General features: G+C 36.1%; 2 protein-coding genes across 2 annotated transcripts in view; both read left to right on the forward strand.

Moving 5' to 3' along the window:
- COL4A5 (collagen type IV alpha 5 chain) overlaps positions 1-24120 on the forward strand; it is a 244253-nt gene that overhangs the window by 160757 nt on the left and 59376 nt on the right. The window contains exons 20-30 of the mRNA XM_066356015.1: positions 452-625; positions 1513-1593; positions 6528-6620; positions 8004-8074; positions 8338-8529; positions 9328-9496; positions 12551-12643; positions 12742-12846; positions 14020-14117; positions 15700-15850; positions 22465-22578. Coding sequence (XP_066212112.1) covers positions 452-625; positions 1513-1593; positions 6528-6620; positions 8004-8074; positions 8338-8529; positions 9328-9496; positions 12551-12643; positions 12742-12846; positions 14020-14117; positions 15700-15850; positions 22465-22578 — 1341 coding nt within the window. The remainder of the gene's footprint in view (positions 1-451; positions 626-1512; positions 1594-6527; positions 6621-8003; positions 8075-8337; positions 8530-9327; positions 9497-12550; positions 12644-12741; positions 12847-14019; positions 14118-15699; positions 15851-22464; positions 22579-24120) is intronic.
- On the forward strand, positions 20639-21257 carry LOC136385289 (small ubiquitin-related modifier 2-like). The gene is made up of 3 exons (XM_066356016.1): positions 20639-20751; positions 21104-21152; positions 21216-21257. Exons 1-3 carry the CDS (start codon positions 20639-20641, stop codon positions 21255-21257), a joined length of 204 nt encoding a protein of 67 aa, XP_066212113.1.

A 24120-nucleotide genomic window follows, 5' to 3' on the forward strand; every position in this document is an offset into this window, starting at 1 on the left:
TATCTTCCTTACCAGTTTTTAAAACATTGTCAAAGTGTAGTAATGAAAAAGTGTGTCAGTGATTCAGGAATAGAGAGTGGAAGAGGAAAATGTCCAGAAGTAGATACACGGGAACTTCGAAATTTTTTCTTTTTCTCTTGCAAAAGGCTTTCTAGTATTTCTACAATGAAAAGATCACAGTGTGAATGAGGAGTATGTAGAGTTATTAGTACACTTCCAAAGGTAATAAAGCTACATTAAATTATTCTTTCTTACACTCAGACTGATGCTATTTGAATCTTTTCATCCTTTTTCCAAATATCAATTCTCATAGAAAACAGTAAGTACGTAGCAGGCATTACACATTAAAGGAATATCTTATCATTACTTAATGCCTCCTGGAGAACCAAAATAATATCCCCAAAATAAGTTCATTTTGAGCATTGCTATGGATATATATTTTTCACCTTAGGGACTGCAGTTATGGGTCCTCCTGGTCCCCCCGGCTTTCCTGGAGAAAGGGGACAGAAAGGTGATGAAGGTCCACCCGGAATTTCCATTCCCGGATCTCCTGGACCTGATGGACAGCCTGGAGCTCCTGGCCCCCCAGGGCCTCCTGGCCCTCCGGGTCCTCACTTTCCTCCCAGTAAGTTATTTCTTTCTCCTAATTTCTATTATTGTTTTCATTTATAAGCAAAGCTAGCTGGAATTTGGCATCATTCTTTCTGTGTCTGATATCTAAGAAATTCTACAGCAGCTTCTACTTTTGATTTTTGGTGATTCTTTGATTTTTAACACTGCTCTTCAAATTCTGACCAATATTATATCTTTCTTTTGCTTATAGGTAGGTGTGTAACTACAGGGAAGTAACTGAAAAAAAAAAAAAGGTCTTTTTTTCTAGCCCATCAGGCTTCCTTTTGTTTAGTTTTCTGAACATTTCTATTTTTTAAATTTTATTTATAAAACTGAGTGGAGGCCCTGCCCGGTTGTCTCAGTGGTAGAGCGTCGGCCTGGCGTGCAGGAGTCCCGGGTTCGATTCCCAGCCAGGGCACACAGGAGAGGGCCCATCTGCTTCTCCACCCCTCTCCCTCTCCTTCCTCTCTGTCTCTCTCTTTCCCTCCCGCAGCCAAGGCTCCATTGGAGCAAAGGTGGCCCGGGCGCTGAGGATGGTTCTGTGGCCTCTGCCTCAGGCGCTAGAATGGCTCTGGTTGCAACAGAGCGATGCCCCAGATGAGCAGAGCATCGCTCCCTGGTGAGCGTGCCGGGTGGATCCCAGTCAGGCGCATGCGGGAGTCTGTCTGACTGCCTCCCCATTTCCAACTTCGGAAAAATACAAAAAAAAAAAAAAAAACTGAGTGGAATGGGTTGACATTGGTCAATAAGAGTACATAGATTTCAGGTAAACCTCTCCATAGCGTTTGAACCGTTGATTGTGTTGTATGCCCATCACCCAAAGGCAAATCATTTTCCGTCTCCGTATATATGCCCCTTTCACAACAATTAATGTGCTATCCTTTCTTTAACTCATCTCAGGTGATGTCTGTGAGGCAGGCCCCCCAGGCCCTCCCGGATCTCCAGGTGACAGAGGACTCCCAGGAGAGCAAGGAGTGAAAGGTTTGGTCCCCGTATTATTTCCTGCATTCTTTCAAATCATCACCAAAATCCCCTCTATCCTCCAGCTTACTGCAGCCTCTGATTTCTGCGAGCGTGCCTATGACCATTTGATTTCCAATAGTGCATATTTTCAGAACCTTGATTTTACAAACCTCGTTTTCTGACCACCGTCTCATATCTTTTTAGCTTACTAACTCTAATAACCTGACTCCAACATTACTTCAACCTCAGTGATACTTACCAGTTTTGACTAACCCTCAATGACATGGTGTTTTATCTTCTTCCTTAACCTGACTTAAATTCCATGATCAACCATTCTAATCAACTTCATGCATAAACTCTTGACTCCTTTACCCTCCACTCACTTTGTTGTGCATTGGAACCAAAACATAGCCCTGGTGAGTCCAAATTACCACCTCTTCTGAGTCTGTAGCTTCTTTCTTCATGCTTTTAACCTCTCTTCTTCCATTCTTATTTTAAGATTCTGACTTTGCTTCTTCCTTCACTGCTCACTAACAAGGGAACTTTCATAGATTGCCACTATATTTACCCACTTATTTGTATTTGTGCCATATATTCTGCTTTCCTACCTATTATTGTTAATTTACCTTCTGTGACAACATGGATGGCCCTGGAGAGCATTATGCTAAGTGAAATAAGCCAATCAGAGAAAGACAAGTACCATATGAGTTTACTCATATGTGGACTCTAGTGAACAAAATAAACTAACAAACAAAATAGAAACAGCCAAATATAGAAAACAGACTGACAGCTGTCAGGGAGCGGGGGTGGGGGTGCATGGCTGGGTGAAAAAGGTGAAGAGATCAAGAAAAAGAATAGACACAGACAACAACATGGTGATTGCCAGAGGGAAAGAGGGACGGGGGAGATAGAAGGGGTGAAGTGGGGATACATGGTAATGTACGGAGACTTGACTTAGAGTGGTGAACACACAATGATTTGTTGTAGAATTGTGCACCTGAAACCTGTATAATTTTATTAGGCAATGTCACCCCAATTAATTCAGTAAAAATAAAAAAAAATACTCCTATCCAAAGCCAATTCTTCTATCTGTAAAATAGATTCCATTTCCTTTTATTTTCCCAAGGATTTTGTTCTAGAAATCCTTGCCTCTCCTCCATCATCATTTTTTTCATTTCTGCTGGATCATTCCTAGCGGTATACAGTTATTTTTTTCTCACCAGTCTAAAACAATACATTATCATAATACCACTTCCCCTGCCAGATACTACTCTATTCTTCTGCTTCTGTTTACAACAAAACTCCTCAAGTAATTTCTCACCATCTCTAGATACTTGCCTCTAATTTTCTCTTACGTGTATTGCAGTCAGGATTTTACTGCCTTCCATCAGCACACCATAAATACTGCTTTGTGGAAGTCACCAACACCCTATCACGTGCTAATCCAAATGTGAATTCTCAGTCTTTTCTAAATTTTTTTTATTCTTTAAACACTTTTTTACTTGGTTTTCAGTACATTACATGACCTATTTTTCTTCATACCTCTCTGGCATATATATATTTATACAATAAGGCTTCACTTAACATTGTGGAAAGGTTCTGTGAGTTTAAGTGAAACAATGTATAATGAAATGAGTTTTACCATAAGCTAATTGATATAAACAAGATTGATTTGCTTTGACATGTCATCAACATTATAATGAAATGATGTTCAGTAGACTGACATTATTTAAGGACCTGCTGTATGTGTGTGTGTATGTGTGTCTGTATGAAATATATAATTTGTTTCCTATCTGTCCATTTGTCTGTCTTTCTATCTATCTATATTTATATATAATCTCCAATGTAACTACCATCTAAGTCAAAATATATAACTTTTCCAGGACTTTAGAAGACTGTCTTGTGATGCTTAGTCAACACTCTAAAATATAACCATGATTTTACCTTCTATCATAATTAGTTTGCCTAATCTTGAACTTTGTATAAATGGAATCATACAGTATGAGCTTTTTTGTATCTCTTTTTCTCAATATAATATTTGTGAGATGCATTTATGTTTTTGTTTATAGCAGGTTTTTTTACACTGCTCTTGAGTATTTTTTTGTATAAATATTTCTAAATATCCATTCTAATATTAACATACATTTGGTTTGGGGATCTTATGAATGCAGCTGCTGTGAACATTCTTATACACACTGTTTTAATAGAATATATGCATTTATTTCTGCTGTGTATATACCTGGAAATAAAATTTCTGGGTTATAGATAAGTGTAAGTTTTGTTTATATAGATAACATCAAACAAACAATTTTCCAAAGCGGCTTTAGTTTCTATTTCCCTGAAGAGTCATTGGTGCTAAATCTGTTTTCTTAGAGTTTGTATACTGTATTCTCTTTGCAAAGTGCTTTTTCTTATTTTTAATTGGGTTGTTGGATGTACACATATATATGTATGTATATATTAGAACAGTATTCTCGGGTTCTGTGACTTTTTTGTGACAGAGATAAAAAGACAGAGAGAAGGGACAGACAGACGGGAAGGGAGAGAGATGAGAAACATCAATTCATAGTTACATCTCTTTAGTTGTTCATTGATTACTTTTCATATGTGCTTGACTGGGAGGGCTCCTGTCAAGAGCCAGTGACCCCTTGCTCAAGCCAGCGACCTTGACCTTATTCTAGTGACCTTTGAGCTCAAGTGATCCCATGGTCGAGCCAGTGACCTCTGGGTTTTGAAACTGGGTCCTTAATGTTGCAGGTTCACACTCTATCCACTTCAGCATCACTGGTCAGGCTTAACATTCTTTTTTATTGTTAGTGCTGTTTATCCTCTTTTAGAATATTTGTTTACCCCAAGGACCTGACAATTTTTTCTGTGTCTTTTATTTTTTTCTAGAACTCTTAACCAGTTTGCCTTTTTGTTTTGATCTTTGGTCTATCTTCGGTTAAGTTTTGTGTATATTTTCAAGCAGGGATCAAAGTTCATTTTGCCCATATGTGCATCCAAATGTCAATACCATTATATAAAAGACCATCATTTTTGCACTTACTAACATTAGCACTTTTGTTGCAAAACTTATAACTATATATGTGTGTGTCTGTTTCTGACTTCTGTATTTTGTCCCATTGTTTTATGTTTTCCTCCTTATACCAATGCCAAACTGTATGGGTTTATAGCTGTATAGTAAATCTTGGTTTACTTTGCATTTTTATATTCATTTTAGAATTATCTAACCAACTTTTAATTTAGGATAGTACTGAGTTCAGTCCTTGTTCTGCTTTTCTGTTTTAAACTCATTCATTAAGTCTCAAGATTTTAAACACTATCTACTTGCCAGTGCCTTATAATTTTATGTCTCTTGTCAAGATACAGGTTTCTTCTTCTGGATTAGCATGTCTAACTGTCTACTTAACGTTTTGAACTTTACGTCCTGATTAAGTTGAACTCTTATCTGTACCACCTCCTCCCAAATAATTTTTCCAGTAACATCTTTTCTTTCTTCCTTAAAAGCAGGCCACTCTAGCCTTCTGGTTTCTTGATCTAAAAAACCTTCAGGTCATTCTTGATTCTTGTCTTCTTCTGTAGTCTATATGTGATCAGTGACAAAATCTCATTGGTTTTATTTTAAAATATGTTCAGAATCCAACCAATTCTCATTATCTTCATTGCTGTCACTCTGGGAAGACCTGCCATATCTCCTAGATTACTGCAGCAGTAGCCACTTAAATGGTTACCTTGTTTCCATCCTTGCACTTATATTCTATTCTTCACATAGCAGCTAGAGTCATTCTTTTAAAGTTAAGGTATGTCATGCTGCTTTTCTGTTTAAATTTTATAATATTCTCATTTCACTCATTGTAAAAGACAGAGTCTTTATGGTGGCCTATGTGGGGTTTTTTGGTATGCCCTTTGTGCCTGAAAAGGCAATGGCGCAGTGGGTAGAGCATTGGCCTGGGACGCTGAGGTCCAAGATTTGAATCCTAAAGTTGTAGGCTTGAGCATGGGCTCACCAACTTGTGCACAGGTTCACGGGCTTGAGCGTGGGATCACAGACATGATGCCATGGTCACCAGCTTGAGCCCAAGATCGTTGGCTTGAGCCCAAGGTTACTGGCTTGAACAAGGGGTCACTGGATTGGCTGGAGCCCACTGGTCGTATGAGAAAACAGTCAATGAACAACATATGGTACCACAACTATGAGTTGATGCTTCTCATCTCTCTCCCTTCCTGTCTGTCTGTCTCTGACTGTCTCTCTCTCGCTTAAAAAAATTATGTTATGCCATTTGTTAGAAACTGTTCATTAGTCTTACCTGGTTCCCTTTCTCACTCTACTCCAGAAATCTTGTCTCATTGATGTTCTTGTACATGCTAAACATGTTTATTGTTTTTGCCTGGAATATTCAATACTGTTTGTGCCTGTGCCACACATTAAGTTTTTTTTTTTATTATGCATCATCTTTTCAATAAGGTCTATCCTGACTACCTTATATAAAATTGCAACCTGCCACGCATCCTTAGTATGTCCAGTTCCATTTATCCAGCCTTATATTTTGTCTATAAACATAACTTATATATATATATATATATATATATATATATATATATTATAAATATACATCTAAAATATACATATACATATATATGTATATTGTATATGTATATTTTAGATAATTTGTTACCTTCATTGTTTATTATCCCTTTCCACTGGTGGATTGTGAGCACCATGAATACATGGATTTTTCTCTGATTTGTTTGCTGATGTATCACAAACACCTAGACCACTGCTTGGCACACAGTAGGCACTCAGTAAATATTTATCAAATAAATTAATTCTAGATATAGGTTTCTCTCACTACACTTTTAGGTAGCAATATTGACCCTTAGTGCTGACCTCCTTGAAGCCAATTTAAAGAAGGTGGATAAGTAATTATTTTTGTTATGGTTTCTTCTAGGTGACAAAGGTGACACCTGCTTCAACTGTATTGGAACTGGTATTTCAGGGCCTCCAGGTCAACCTGGTTTGCCAGGTCTTCCCGGTCCTCCAGGTAAAATATCTGGCTTCATGGCAACCTTTAAAAATATTTTTTTGGCTGAAAAAATATTTCTTGACTAACTTTTAGTTAGCATGAAGCTTTAGAAGAATGCCAGTTTCTCATTTTATAGCTAGTCACTCATATTTATAAGTAAATATGAAATGCCTCTATCTGCTATGAAATAACTTATGCTCTTGTTCCTAATACTTGAAGCTACCAGCAGTTTCTGTTAAACATTTTGACAATATTAGTCCAGAAAAAAATATCTCTCTTTATTTTCTATATGGTAAGGTAAATAACTTATACATATGGCATCAGACCATTTTCTTCCAGAAAATTAGGTGTAAAGTTTATAATGTCTTGTCCTTTAGTATGTTTTCCAACAGCGGGGTTTCTAGTCTTTGGGGATGTATCACATATTTTCCTTAAGGAATGGGACTGCTACTAGAGCTGGTAACAAACTGCCAATATTCCTCTTTCTGTATTAATTTCTTCTTCCCTGTTTCCAATAAAAACAATAGTTGGTATCGGTCAGACTGATAAGTCTTTTACTCAACTGTCTCTTGGAATATATCAATATTATATTACCTTGAAATTACACTTTATGTCTGTGTCAAGACTTAGAATAGACATCAGATCTCTTATGTTTCTCTCTAGTGTGTCTGCCAGAGAAAACAATTAATTTGACATTTGGAAATAGATTTTTAGCAAGTTTTCTAGCTGTCACTGGTAGCCAATAATCTATCCTTATACCTCCAGACTAGAGGTTCTCAAACCTGGAAGACTTGTTAAAACCCAGATTGCTAGGTCCCACACCGACATTTTCAGAATCAGTAGATTTGGGGTGAGAGCCCAAGAATTAGCATTTCTAACCAGTACCGAAGTGATGCTGATGAAGTTGGTTCAGGAACTCATTTAGGAAATGACTCTTTAGTGATATTTCTTCTAGTGATTGAGTATAAAACATTTCTTGTAAACAATATTTTAGGGAGTGACAAACCAGAGAAACAGCCAGTAAGGATCTAGGAAAATTGTTTAAGTTGGAACAAAGAAAGATATGCAGACTTTGTCTTTATCTCCTTATTCTCTTGGTAATAAGATAAGGGAGCCACTGTGCATATAGTACTTGGTAGCTGTGAGCTCTTGAAAGGATTTGCATTTGGAAATACCTGAGAGTAAAATACTGTATGTAACATGAAATGCTAGATTTACCAAAAAGGAAGGACAGTTTCTTCACTCTGAGAACATAAAATCAGAAAACAAAAATATGACCTGTTACATTGGATTGAATGATGTTCTTATTTTAAAACTTGACTTTCTGACTTATTTTTATATGATTTGTTGGGGTTTTAACTTCAAAGATTATATTATTGTGTATGTGTGTGTGTGTCTTAGGATCTCTTGGTTTTCCTGGACAGAAGGGTGAAAAAGGACACACTGGTGCCACTGGACCCAAAGGAATAACAGTAAGTTTTGAGTATATTATCTAGCCAAACAAGTTGATTTTCATTTGTGGATATATTAAAGAAATATAAGTTTTCATTACATTGTGATTTATTTGATTCCTTGACTCTCTGTGACTCACATAACTCTCTTGATCTATAGTTTTTTACACTAAATGTTACTGAGTGGGTTGGTGGGGTAAACTGGACAGCAGAAAGTTTTAGAAAAAAAAGTGAAAAGTGATTTTTCTCCCCCCCCCACCGCTTCTTTTTTTTCCCCCTTTGAGGGCATACCAGGAACTCCAGGTGCTCCAGGCTTTCCTGGACCTAAAGGTGAACCTGGTGACATCCTCACTTTTCCAGGATTGAAGGGAAACAAAGGAGAGATGGGTTTCCCTGGATCTCCAGGTCTCCCTGGTTTACCTGGCACCCCAGGACAGGATGGATTGCCAGGACTACCTGGCCCCAAAGGAGAACCCGTGAGTTGGACTGGCATTCTTGGTTTTCTGATGTCAAATTGTTACATAAGGATGCTACCTGGGATGTGCCTGTTGCTGATGTGAACATCTAATCAATGCTTAAAAGGAAATAATTAATATATAAAAATGGTACATTATTACTAACTGTGTAGGGTTTCTTTGCCACTCTTTAGTCTCAGTTGTTTTATAAATTCCTTCTTTAAACCCATTTCTGTACTAGTAATATTGCCTAGGAATAGCTGGGAAGAAGGTTAAGATGTTTATGGATCAATGTGAGGTTCCCCTTCTTTTACCCTACATATTGTTGTCTGGGTTTATTTAGATATAACTGCTGAAATTTAATTTGGTTTTTATATATAGTAAGCTTGGAGATCAGTGAGAGTAAATGGCCATGTTAAATGTGCCATGGAGCCTAAAGGTTGAAGATAAATGAACAGTGTTATATTTTGTGTACAATACACAGACCAGAAATTTTAGGTGGAAAGTGACAGTTATATAAAATATTAACTTTTCTGTAAACTTCTTGACCAGATTAAATATAAATTTCATTAGGGTGAGTTTTTTTGTCTATTTTTATTTTTTATCTGTATCACTAGTACATGGCACATAGTAAGAATTGAAAAATATTTGTTGAAGGAATGAATAAGTAGAGTGATCACATATACTATTCTATAATACAAACTTATACAACTTTTAAGAATAATCTATGACTGTATCATTTATCTAGCTGTATTCAATAATACCAACCTACAAAGAGTTGTTATATCTGTTTCTGTATTAAAATTTTTCCTTTTCCAGGGTGGAATTACTTTCAAGGGTGAAAGAGGTCCTCCGGGGGACCCAGGCTTGCCAGGTCTCCCAGGGAATAAAGGACCTGTGGGCCCTCCTGGCATTGGCCTTCCAGGCCCAGTAGGTGAAAAAGGCGTACAAGGTGTGGCGGGAAATCCAGGCCTGCCAGGAATACCGGGTGAGTTTACTACAGTTGTTTTGTTTTGGTTTTGTATTTTTCTGAAGTGAGAAGCGGGGGTTGGGGGGGCAGGCAGACAGACTCCCGCATGCGCCCGACCAGGATCTACCCGGCATGCCCACCAGGGGGCGATGCTCTGCCCATCTGGGGCATTGCTCTGTTGCAACCAGAGCCTTTCTAGCGCCTGAGGCAGAGGCCATGGAGCCATCCTCAGAACCCAGACCAACTTTGCTCCAATGGAGCCTTGGCTGTGGGAAGAAAAGAGAAAGACAGAGAGAAAGGAGAGGGGGAAGGGGGAAGAAGCAGATGGGCACTTCTCCTGTGTGGCCTGGCCGGGAATGGAACCTGTGACTTCCACACACCGGGCCCATGCTCTACTGTTGAGCCAACTGGCCAGGGCCTACAATTGTTTTGTTTTTAATTTGGTTCTTAAAAGCAGAAATGTATAGCACTCACAAAAATTAGGGGATATTTTATTGCTTCATATTCATTTTGAAATATCTCCTAATTTTTGTGAGCAGTATATTATCTTTGGCCATTCTTAGCTACCCTTCATAAGAGATGTGTTTCCTTGAATATTTATATTTAGGCTTTTCCGAGTTCCTTAGCAAGGAAACACGATATGTGCATTTTTTACAGAGGGAATCCTGTTTAATTTTTTTCTGAATATCTTCAATTTGATTGTTTTTGCTGTTGTTGTTTTGAAGTACATGATACATAGTGCAAAGTTTAACAAATAATTATATTGAAGACACACATGTAACTACCACACACATTAAGAATCAGAACATTGCCATCATCTTAGATAGCCCCATCTTCCTCTTTTTTTTCCCAATCATAATCCCCTTCTATTTGTCTGAGAGCAACCACTGTGCTGAATTTTGATTCATTTCCTTCTTTTTACCCTCTAGAGTTATCCCCTAGTTATGCATTCCTAAACAAAGTATTCTAGATTCTTTTTGAACTTCATATTAATTCAATCATATGATAAGTGTTCTACATGTTTGCTCTGTGTATAGCTATACTGTCCTCGTTTTCATTGCTGTTTCGTATCCCTTTGTGTGTGTGTGTGTGTGTATGTGTTTGTGTGTGTGACAGTTAATTTATCTGTTCTATTGTTAATGCACAATTAGGTATTTTATAGTTCAGACTTATTATAAATAATGCTTCTATGTACGTTCTTGTATATATACCCTGGTGTGCATATGCACACACTTCTCCTGAGCAAATATCAGCAAACTAAAGCCCATTGACTAAATCTGGTCAAGCACGTTTTGTCATGAATAAAGTTTAAATTGCACACAGCCACTCACTGTTGACTGTGTTTGGTTTTGAACTGCAGCCACAGTGCTGAGCGGTTGTGTTGTGACAGAGACCATGTGACCCACAGAACATAAAGTATTTACTGTCTGTTCCTTTATAGAAAAAAATTTCCAGTCCCTGGACTAAGATACATATTTAAGATTAGCATTTTCAAGCATAGAATAAATACATTTTAAGTTTTACTAGATAATGCCAAACTTGATTCACAGCACTTGTACCAATTTCTGTATGCTTCCATTCGAAGTATTGGAGATTTCTTACCGCTCTGCAACCTCAGAAATATTTTGTATTTTTAGACATTAATATTTTTGTTAATCAGTTGATGTGATATATCTCATGTCAGCTTTATTTTACATTTCTCTAATTACATTAAAGTTTAGCACCTTTTCATATGTTTACTGACCATTTAAATTTCCTTTTTTGAAATGCCTATTTAAATGTTTAACCATTTTTCTATTATATTTTTTTCTTATTGACTTAGAGCATTATATATATATAATATACACACACACATACACACAAATATACAGGGTGAAGCAAAAGTAGGTGTACAGTTATTCATATGGAAAATAATACAGTAATTAATAAATAATAGTATGGTATTAAACTGGTTCACGTACTCTTACTTTTGTTCTACCCTGTATATTCTGTGCATTAGTTCTTTGCTAGCTATTAGTTTTACAAATTTTTCACTCAGTATGGCTTGCCATTTTTTCTCTTTGTATGGCATCTTTAATGGACAGAAACAAATTTGAATGTAGTCAAATTTATCAGCCTTTTCTGTCATAGTTTTTGGTTTTTATTTCATGATTAAGAAATTCTTTGTCCCGAACATATTTTAAGTCCTTATTTCAATTCACGAGAAGTGGGTATATTTCGATTTTGCACACGTAAAACCTTAAGGTACCATTACTTTACCAAAAAGTTTACCAAATTTTCCATGTTTACTACACTTTGATTTTTTGCATGTGACAGAGACAGAGAGAGACAGAGAACAGAAATAGGGACAGATAGGGACAGACAGACAGGAAGAGAGAGAGATGAGAAGCATCAATTCTTCACTGAGGCACCTTAGTTGTTCATTGATTGCTTTCTCATATGTGCCTTGACCGGAGGGCTACAGCAAAGCAACTGACCTCTTGCACAAGCTAGGGACCTTGGGCTAAAGCTGGCGATCTCGGGGTTTCAAACCTGGGTCCTCCATATTCCATTCTGATGCTCTATCCACTGTGCCACCACCTGGTTATGCTACAGTTTAATTTTTTAAATTTATTTTTAATTTATTGAGATGACATTGTTCACCAAACCATTCAGGCTTCAAGTGTACAACTCAGTACAGCACCAACTACCCGCTCGATAGTGCCCGCTCCTCCCCAGGCAAAGCCTTTTTCCATCCTTCTCCTCCTACCTTTGCCCTCCACCCCCTGCCTCCACTCCCCACTACAGTTTGGTATTTTAAGGTTTTTTCTTTTATCTACATTCAAAAATACTTTTTTTTTATAAATATCATCTTCAATCATGGAAGCTTTTAAAGCTGTCATCTATTTTTCTGTTTCTGACTCCATCCTTTTGTTTGGTATCTTCCTTGGATATATAAAACAGGATTCTTTTAGTTGTTGATTTTTGTTGGATTTCACTTTCAAAAGCTTATACTTTATTTTCTGCTTTTAATTAAAATAAAATTTTGGTCAAGAAAACACTTATTCAGTATGGATTCCACTTTGTCATTAGGTCCTAAAGGTGATCCAGGGCAGACCATAACCCAGCCAGGGAAACCTGGCCTGCCCGGAGTCCCAGGCCGAGATGGTGAAATAGGTCTTCCAGGTATGTTTATTTGACTACATCTTCAACATTTATTATCCTCTTTTATTTGTAAGTTTCCTTTTAAAAAAAAAACCAAAAACTGTTGTTTCGCTCCTTAGGTGACCCTGGACTCCCAGGCCAGCCAGGCTTGCCAGGAATACCTGGTAGCAAAGGAGACCCAGGTACCCCTGGAATCGGGCTTCCTGGACCACCTGGTCCCAAAGGTATGTAGGGCTGTATAGCGGGCAGAGTAGGTTAGCTGGTTAGTATGACATTATTCTTTGATATAGTTTACTCAACAAATAAAATATATTAATTGTACCTTTTTTCTATGTTCTTTAAAGAATATAAATGAAAAGTGACACCATACATTCTTTATCTACAATAGTCCAGACAAGAAAATCAGAAATGGGTGTGGAGAGACACTTTGCATGGGGCATGGGGGACATGATGTGGTACATAGAGGGTGTTATATTCAGTAGGACACTTGAAACCACTTCAACACAATAAATAAAACATTTAAAAAGATACATTATCCTTTAATTATTTCAATAGTAATACTATAGACTATATTAAAAGGAAAAGTCTTTAATCAGTGGTAAAATAAAAGAAAATATCTAAATAATATATATGCAAAAAATATATATAAGCTTTAAAAATCAGAGAATTACTATGTTTGTGTTCACTGTTGTATTTTCAGGGCTTAAAACACTTCCTGGAACATATAAGTATTCAATACATATTCAATGAATGGATTGCATTAAACAGAAAACATATTTATTGTACCCATGAAACCCAAAAATTTTTTATTCTAAATCATATTCTCCTAATTTCTTGAAAGTTTTAAAGAGCTGTTGCTTTAGCTCTCCTTTATTTTTCACAAAATTTATTCTCCTCAATGGTGAGATTATGCATTGGTCTGCAAATACCAGTGGCAAACATGTCCTTACTCATTGAAAATAGATTACACAGAGCAAATTTGATATTTTTTGAATATATGTGTGTAATATTTGCAATAGTTTTAGCTCATTTCCAGAATTATATTTAGGCCTTTTATTGTATTATACCCAGATATAAGCTGAAGAAAATAATTTTTTTGTCTGAGATTCATTTCTTTTGTTCAATTTTACATCATAATAGCCCTCATTCCATTTTAGAAGAGCATATCCACAAACATAAGCCCTATATGAAGATGACAAGACCATAAGGTGATTGAGATGGAATATCGAGTATTTGTAAGGCTTGACCTAAGTAGTCATCTAAAATGTTGTGGTTTTAACATTTAACTGTAGTCACTAAGCATGATTGGATAGGGTAAAAATTTTGGTTTTGGAGTTTGGTTATCTTTCTTAAAGTATCTTCTATTTGAAAATTAAACATGATTTATCATTTTACAGGTTTTCGTGGAATTCCAGGACTGCCAGGAGCACCTGGAACACCTGGAAGAATGGGTCCAGAAGGCCCTCCTGGACCACCGGGCTTTCCAGGACCAAAGGTATGGGATATTTTAATTTATTTGACCCCTTTCCCATTTCCCACACCTTTCTTAACTTTAGCTTTCTATTTTGATTTACATATCATCCCTAGTCTTCATTATATAAATAAACTTCACTGATTATTTTTTAATTTTTATTTTAAATTTATTGTGTTGACATGATTTCAAGTGCCCTACTCAATATAACACCCTCTACTTACTGTATCATGCCCTCCCCATGCCCCATGCAGTCTCTTTCCATCCCTATTTCCCTGCCCTTGCCCCATTCCCCCTATCTTCACCCGCCTTTCCCTCTGCCTATTGCTACCCTGTGGTCTGTATCTCTGTGCTATGTATATATGCTTTTGGCTAATCCTTTCACCTTTGATTCCATCCCTTCTTCCCCCTTCCATCTGACAGCTGTCCATCTGTTGTTCCTTGTGACCCGGCCTCTGTGTCTATTTTGTTTCTCACTTTATTATGTTCATTACAAAAAATATTTAACCCAAAACAGCCTCCAATAATCCATGAGGTCTTATTTGAAACAACGAAGTTTTTGAATGCATTTTAGAGTGACTCATTATTAAATGACATGAAAGATTTTAAATGAAACAATACAATCCTCAGCTCATCCTATGTTTCTCTATGGTATCACCATCCCATTTAATGTCTGTCTACACCTGTTTGTGATGATTGAAATGCTCTTAAATATTATATTAAGAACTTCCCATTCTATCCCTCTGTCCCAATTTTCTCCCAAACACATGCTACAAATCACTGCTATTGACTTGATGATGATGATGATGATAAATGTGTTCAAGTTGCTTTCAATTCCTTTCATTATATCTTAGCCAATTAAAAACTTTTTTTCAGTCAACCTTCAGCAAACTCCTGTGGTATGTAATTATCCTGACTGACCCTCCATTTTCTCTGCATAATTTAATTTATACTTCTTATGTGTTCATCATTACAACTTTTATTCCATGGGAAGAACAATGGACCATGACCACATCCCTAATGACAAACCACTTCTTTATTGATTGTTTTTATTTTATTATTAACCTTTTCAATTTAACACAAAAGTCAAAAGAATAACACAATTAACTTTCACATATCCATCACTCACATTCTAAATTATCAAGATTTTATCATATTTGTTTCATCTGTTCCTTCTTTCTTTGCTCAAGTGGTTTAACCCAAATATCAAAATTGTGTTATTTCACCTAAAATGTTTCAGTATTTATCTCTAAGTAAGTAACTACTTTATACAAAAACTACAATATCATTATCATACTTAATAATATAAAAATAATCATCTATACTCAGTCTGTAATCACAATTCCTCACTTGGATTTAATCTCATGCTCTCTCGGTTATGTCTTTCTTATCCTGAAACCAGTCCAGATCATTTAATTATTTTACTAAGCCTTGTTTCCCATTTTCTAGATGTTGTCTCCAACATGCCAATTAATTACTTTTTATTTAATTACTCTACTCCCTCACCCATGGGGATATTTTCTGCTTTAAATTCCTTATAGTAAAAAATTGATACCAAGAAACTTATAGGAGTTTTTATTGTATTTTTACCATGTGTGTGCCCTAGGGAGAACCAGGATTTGGGCTGCCTGGGCCACCTGGGCCTCCAGGACTCCCAGGTTTCAAAGGAACACTTGGTCCAAAAGGGGACCGTGGTTTCCCAGGACTTCCAGGTCTTCCAGGACACACAGGATTGGACGGGCTACCTGGCCCAAAAGGTATGGAGGCTGTTGCTACTTTTCAATTTGCCTTTAACTTGTATAGATATTGAAATTATGGGGAAAGTTTATGTGTGGTAAGTCTAATTAACTGGAAATTCTATGCTGCCACACTGTCGACTGCTTTTTTTCATCCTTCATTGATATCTTTTTTTTTTTTTTTTTAAGCAAGAGAGAATGGGATCGACAGGAGCAAAGAGATAGAAAGAGAGAGAGATGAGAACATCAGTTCTTTGTTAAGCCACTTTATTTTTGTTTATTTATTTTAATTTTTAAATTTTATTTAGAAAATTAACAGTGTGACAGTGATCAATAAGAGTACATAGGATTCAGGTGTACATTTCTATAACATTTGAAATGTTAATTATATTGTAAACCCATCATTTACAGTCAAATCCTTGTGGCACTTTAGTTCATCAATTCCTTTCAAATACATGCCTTGACCTGAGAACTCCAGCTGATTCAGTGACCCCTTGCTCAAGCCAGCGACCTTGGGCTCAAACCAGTGATCATGAGGTCATGTCTATGATCCCACACTCAACTCTTTGAGCCTGCAATCAAGCCGGCCACCTTGGGGTTTTGAACCTGGATCCTCAGCATCCAGTTCTATGCTCTAACCACTGCACCACTGCCTGATCAGGCCATTGATACCTTTTATGTTTTGTTTCATCATAGATGACACATTCATATATGTGTATAAGTAACACTGAGAAATCTTCCTTTTACCCTATCTCCATCCACTCTATATTTCCTCATTCCATATGTAGCCATTTTTACTTATTTATTTCTAGTGTTACTTCAGACAAATATGAAGCAATTACTATTCATATTTTATTTCCTACCTTTCTCAAAAGGTATTGTACTACTTTCTAACCTATTTTTGCATTTTACTTGTTTCATTTAAATTATATACTAAATATCATTCCATATCAGTACATAGAGATCTTGAGTTTTTGAAAATATCTAACGTTCAATTGCTTATGTATACTATAGTTTATCTTATCAGTTACTAGTTGTTAGATTGCGTTTCTTGACATTTTTTTCTTTTAGAATTAATGCCACAATGAATAAACTAGCATACATATTATTTCATATAAATATTGGTGTGATAGTAGAATAGAGTAAATAAAAAGAACTTTTTGAATTGAAGGGTAAATGCATCTCTAGATATTGTTATATTCCTCTCCATTTGCACTGCTTAACACTCCCAGCAGCTGTGTATGAACGTGCTTGTTCCCCACAGCTTTGAAAAAGCATGTGACAAACTCTTGGATTTTGGCCAACCTGATGGAAATGAGTTGGTTTCCCAGTATAGTCTATCAAACATTTCATTGTGAAAACTTTTAAACACTGAAGAAAGAATTGTACAATGCCCGTTTGTTTATCCACCACCTAGATTCTACAATTAACATTTTATCTCTTTGCCAACATTTTTTTTATTTCAATACATGGCAATGTAAAAGTAATTTTACAGTAATTACTGTGTACCTATCATTAATTTTATGCTGTGAACATTTTACTGTACATGATTTGTCACATATATATCCATTATTTTTTCCGTTAATTACTTAGTTTTTGATGCATTTCAATATAAATTGAAATAGAAACATACTTCTTCCTAAGTATTTCAGCATGTATATCATAAGTGTAATTCTACTGTTGTTCTTTCTCGTTTAATACAAAATTCACATTAAATGAGTTACACAAATCTTAAAGAGTACATTTGCTGGATTTTGACAGACACTTGCATAACAAAGCCCCCATCAATATAAAGCCCCAGAAGTTTCCCTTTTGTCCTTTCTTCAGTCCCTGCCCCAACATCCACAGTGCCAGTTGTATTATAATGACTTTTCTAAAATCAAATATTAATTCTACCTGTTCTAGAAATCCATATGGAGTCAATATGTATTTTCTGTGTTTATTTTGCTCAATATTGTTTTTGAGATCTGTTCATGTTATTGTATTTATCAGTAGTTCTGTATTTTTATTATTAAATATTTTATTTATAATTATAACAAATTTCCTATATCCATTCTCTGTTGATGGACACAAGACTGTGTCAAGTTTTTGACTATTACGAATAAAGTTGTTAAGCATATTATTTTAGCCTGACCAGGTGGTGGTGCAGAGGATAGAGTGTCATCCTAGGACACTGAGGATCCAGGTTCAAAACCCAGAGGTTGCTGGCTTGAGTGTGGGCTCATCGGCTTGAGCATGGGGTCACTGGCTCTGCCGGAGCCTCCCCGGTTCAAGGCACATATGAGAAACAATCAATGAACAACTAAAGTAACACAACTATGAGTTGCTGCTTTTCAGCTCTCTTCCTTCCTGTCTGTGTCTGTCTATCTCTCACTCTAAAAAATAATATAAACATTATTTTCCAAGTCTTTTTATGAATACAAATATATTGATCGACTTACAACCTATGCAACTTACGACCATTTGACTTCGTGACCACAATAGCTAGCCACGACTGCTCTGCATCTGGCAGCGCAAGCATTGCCCAGCTGGGCATACGACAGTGTGGATCAGCTTCCGGCAGCACTACCATCTCCGCGTGCACAATTTCAACTGTTATCCCAGACTCAGTACAGCAATTTGTGTTTTGTGTCTTGGATATTTTTCATCAAACCCCTCCCAAGATGTCTACCAAGAGGAAATTGTCTTTGCAAATATTAAACCAGTTGTACTGGTAATGCAGTGTTTTTACTTAAACCTGATGAATGTAAAAATAAGAAACAAAATGGTGTAGAGATGATACAAATGGCATAAAATGAACAAAGAAAATTATGATATATAACAGTAATGAAAGAAAATTATGATAAAATATGACTTAAAGATTTTTATAACATCATTTCACAGTACTGTACATATAGCCTACTCAGCTTATGAACAAATCATTTTACGACTGGTCTGCCAGAACCAATCGTGGTCGTAAGTTGAGCAATAGCTGTATGTGCTTTCATTTTGCTTGGGCAAATTCCTGAGAGTAGAATTGTTGGGTCATAAGATAAGTGTATGTTAGTTGAATAAGAAACTACTGACATTTTTTTCAAAATGGTGTACCATTTTATTTGATGCCTCTTTTTGTCCCAAAGTTGCAAGGATAGTCTATATTTTATTTTGTATGTTTTATAGTTTTAGCATATATGTTTAAGACTATCATCCACCTCAAATAACTTTCATTGAGCATCATTTGCTTAAAAGTCCTCCTCCCCAATGGATTACTTTGGTATTTGTGTCAGAAATCAAATAACTATGTGTAGGTCTATTTCTGTGCTGCCATTTTAACTTATCTGTTTTACTATCCTTCAGTCAGTACCAACATTTTATATTACAATTACAATGGCTTTACAGTAAGACTAAATATCAGGTATATAATCTTCTTTTTTAAAAATTTCTTTAGGTATACTAGGTCCTTTGCTTTTAATCTCAGGGTAACTTAAATTTTTATTTCCATTATTGTGAGTAAAATTGACCACCTTTGCATAGGTTTAAAGGACACAGATATTTTTCTTGTAAACTGCTCACATTCTTTGCTCATTTCTCTATTAGTTTCTTCTACCCTCTTGATTCTGACCCCCCTAATTACATAGGAATAGAATTAGCCTAGCTGTTTTTTCTTTTGGATTTGCAAGGAATTGTACTCTCCTGGCCAATGTTTTGGTTTCCAGAGAATGATCTGAACAGCTTCATGCTCCTGAAACATGTTGAATTGACTCCCATTAAAGCAGGAACATCCAATTTAACGATAGTAGATTCTGCCAGCAAAATTTTAAAACCAATCTAGTACAAATTATCGTTAGAGAAGAGCTCCTTCTTTGAGCAAAAAATTATGGCCAGCAGTAAATGGTAACACTCAAAGTTAAGGTAATGTAATTCACCAATTACTTTCTCCAGCACAGACCTCTGACCATAAAAATTGCAGATAGAGACATTCCAAATGATAAGGTTTGTGGTAAGTAGTGTCTATGGAAATTTCTCATTCACTGTATTTTGTTTATAAAAAATCTCCTTGAGACAAGGGTTGGGAAGAAATAATTGAAGCCTATTTTAAACAACGTTTTAATAGGCATTTGGCTGATCTTTGAAAAGAAATATAGAAAAATCAAGGAGTATAGGATCCCCATATCCCAATAGGAATTATTCTCAAATATTAAAGCCCAGTATAGGTCCTAAGATTCTAGAAGAATAAAGAATATGAGATGTTCTGCAATGTATTTCCTTTATCCTCAAACATTTATTATATTCTTATTCTGTGCCAGTTACTACTTGGATCATTAGAAAATAACTGAATATTTAGAAAATATCTAAAATGCTTCCAAATTATTCATTGATCAAAAGGGATAGCTAGAGACTATTTTGAGTTGGATTAAAATAAAAACAAAACATGTCAAAATTTGTAGAATGCAGATAAAGAAGTGATCAGGAAAACATATTTGTAAAGCTTTTATTTGAAAAAAGAACAATATTAAATAAATTATCTAACTTTTTCTTTTAAGAAATTAGATGAGTAAAGCAAATTAAAAGAAGACAGACAGAACATAGAGCAAAATAACAATAAGAGCAGAAACTAATTATATTAAAAACGGAAAAATACTAGAAAAATTGTATAAGACTAAATGAGGTTCTTTGAAAAGATCAATAAAATAGATACACTTCTAACCAAGACAGCCAAGAAAAAAAAGAAGATACATTACTAATATTAAAAATGACAGAGGGACTTGTTCCGTGTGAACCTGGTACCTCTTTTGTGAAGCAGCAGCTGAAGAGACTCTGGCACTCGAAATGGCAGATGAAAAGCCCAAGGAAGGAGTCAAGACTGAGAATGACAATCATATTAATTTGAAGGTGGAGGGGCAGGATGGTTCTGTGGTGCAGTTTAAGATTAAGAGGCATACATCGCCTGACCAGGTGGTGGCGCAGTGGATAGAGCATCGGACTGGGATGCGGAGGACTCAGGTTCGAGACCCGAGGTTGCCAGCTTGAGTGCAGGCTCATCTGGCTTGAGCAAAAAGTTCACCAGCTTGGACCCAAGGTCGCTAGCTTGAGGAAGGGGTTACTCGGTCTGCTGAAGGCCCGCGGTCAAGGAACATATGAGAAAGCAATCAATGAACAACTAAGGTTTCACAATGAAAAACTGATGATTGATGCTTCTCATCTCTCCATTCCTGTCTGTCTGTCCCTGTCTATCCCTCTCTCTGACTCTCTCTCTGTCTCTGTAAAATAACAATAATAATAAAAGAAGCATACATCACTCAGTAAACTAATGAAAGCCTATTGTGAACAACAGAGTTTGTCAGTGAGGCAGATCAGATTCTGATTTGATGGACAGCAAATCAATGAAACAGACACACCTGCACAGTTGGAAATGGAGGATGAAGATACAATTGATGGGTTCCAGTAGCAGACAGGAGGTGTCTACTAAAAAGGGAACCTGCTGCATTACTTCAGAACTGTTTCTCCAGACCAAGACATTCTCAATTAGAAAACTGCAGTTTGGTTCCACCACATCCTGACTGCTACCATATAGTTTTCTCTATTATTTCATTCGCCCCATCCCCATTCCTTTATTGTACATAAAGTAACTGATGTATGTGCACAAGCATTTGCATTTTTTAAAAAACTAAATGGCCAATGGTATGTTTTGATTGACATCAAATGGAGATGGAACGGGGAAAAATACTGGTTCTGCGAAAACACGCTCTTTCTTCATTAGTGGCATGCTCATTCAGCTCTTATTTTTATATTTCAATAAGTTATTTTGCTTTCACTGTTAACAAAAGAAAAGAACAACATAAGAATCTTTGCATACCTTGTTTGGAGAATTTTAATGTTTTTCATTTATCATTGTAAAACCAAGCACAATTTTATAACTTTTTTGTACATAGCTGTTACATGTAGGACAATCTGTCTTTAAGTAGGAATAAATTACTCTAAAAGAAATGAGTCCTAGATAGTTTTCCCTTCACGTCAAGTGTCGTGTTGTTTAAATAAACTTCTTGTTTAAAATGAAAAAATATGAAAGAGGGAGCATCATTACAGATACTAGAGACATTAAAGGAGTAATAAGTGAGTATAATAGAGAACTGTATACCCATACATTTGACAACTTAAATGAAGTGGATGAATTTCTTGAAAGTTACAAATTAGTGAAGCTCACTGAAAAAGAGATAGAGAATTCAGATATTTATTTAAGAAATTTATTTTTAGATAAATTCTCCCATCAAGGAAAACTACCGTTCCAGGTGGTATTGCTAATAAAGTCTAACAAACATTTAAAGAAGCAGTAACACCAGTTACACAATATTTCTTTCTTAAAATAGAAGTGGATAGATTGCTTCCCATTGTATGAGTCCAGTGTTATTATTAATATCAAAGCCAGGTGAAGACATTATAAGGAAAAAGAGCTATAAACCAATGTCTGTCATAAACATAGATGTAAAAATCCTCAAGAAAATATTAGCAAATAAAATCCAACAATAGAGCTTCACAATTTGATTTTTGACAAAGTTGCAAAGCCAATTTCAATAGAAAAATAAGTGTTTTCAATGAAAGATGTTAAATCAGTCGGACATCTACATGCAAAATAAAATTGTATTCATTTTTTAAAGGTGATGTTGGACCAAGTGGACAACCTGGGCCAGTTGGACCTCCTGGGCTACCAGGAATAGGTGTTCAGGGACCACCAGGGCCACCAGGGATTCCTGGACCAATAGGTCAACCTGGTAAGATTGGGGTAAATGTATATTTTGTAGTAGCACTCATTATTCAGATGTTGTTCAACTCATCAATAAAGTGTAACCTGCCTGAGCAGGCAGTGGCATAGTGGATAGAGTGTCGGACTGGGATGTCGAGGACCCAGGTTCGAGACCCCGAGGTCGCCAGCTTGAGTGTGGACTCATCTGGTTTGAGCAAAGCTCACCAGCTTGGACCCAAGGTCGCTGGCTTGAGCAAGGGGTTACTCGGTCTGCTGAAGGCCCGCGGTCAAGAAACATATGAGAAAGCAATCAATGAACAACTAAGGTTTCACAATGAAAAACTGATGATTGATGCTTCTCATCTCTCCATTCCTGTCTGTCTGTCCCTGTCTATCCCTCTCTCTGACTCTCTCTCTGTCTCTGTAAAAAAATAAAAATAAAAGTGTAACCTGTGTACACATAAAAATTTTTTTAAGTGATAATGTCTACTTGTGTAATTAATCCCTGATATCCCCCCCGTATTTAAAAGTGATCTATTAATGTTTTAATGATGACATTAATAATGTCATTTAATAACTTTAGTATCCCATCCTGGCATATAGTTGTTGAGTGAGTTATAGTCTTGGAATCACAGAACTAAGAATGTCTAGTGTTGGTTATTTCAGACCTGAGTAGCTAGATGTACAGCATAGACCTTTGTCTGTGGAACCTGTTTAACAGTTCATGAGAACTAGAGTTCACATTCTGTTTAAAATATTTTTTGTCATTCTCATTTCTTTTTTTTTAAATAAAATTATTTTAATTTCCTCCTCTTGTACCCCTAAGTGGGCAATCACTTTACAACTCATAAACATTCTAAACTCTTTTTATATGGATATCCAAAGAGCTTGGAGGGATTGAGCAAAAAAAGAAAAAAAAACCTCATGGACACAGACAACAGTGTGGTGATTGCTGGGGTTGAGGGACAGGCTAGTCTAGAGATGGTGGATGGTATAGGGTGGGGGCAAGTGGTGATAAATGAAGACTTGACTTGGGTGAGTGAACACACAATACGGTGTATAGAGATTTGTTGTAGAATTGGGCACCTGAAACCTGTATGCTTATGTAAACCCAATAAATTCAATTAAAAAAAAAACTTTTGTCAGCTTGTAACCTACTAGAGAAACATATGGTTCCTCTACATTTGTATGAGAGTTTGCTAACTCGAGATTGTGGATTTTGAGCCAGCTGGTGATGTGAATTCATTTTACTTTCATGTAGGCAATCAGGTCACTTTGGATCCAATGTTATATTGCAAAGCGCTGTAATAATTCATTAAATTAAAAAAGTATGGAACATTTAATCATTCATTTACTTGAATAAATCAGATGACTTAAATACACAGTTCAAATATACATATGTTGACTTTGAACAAAGGAAATATATTTTCTGACTTTAAATGCCAATAGCTCTTTTGTTTGTTAGTTAAAATGCTAAAATCTAGAAACAACAATTAACAATATAAGTAACCTAGAAAATAAAGGTTACTTTTGCTTATGCTCTATTTAAAAAATATATTTTGTGGCAAAT

This window comes from Saccopteryx leptura, chromosome X, assembly GCF_036850995.1.
Source record: "Saccopteryx leptura isolate mSacLep1 chromosome X, mSacLep1_pri_phased_curated, whole genome shotgun sequence".
Classification (NCBI taxonomy): domain Eukaryota; kingdom Metazoa; phylum Chordata; class Mammalia; order Chiroptera; family Emballonuridae; genus Saccopteryx; species Saccopteryx leptura.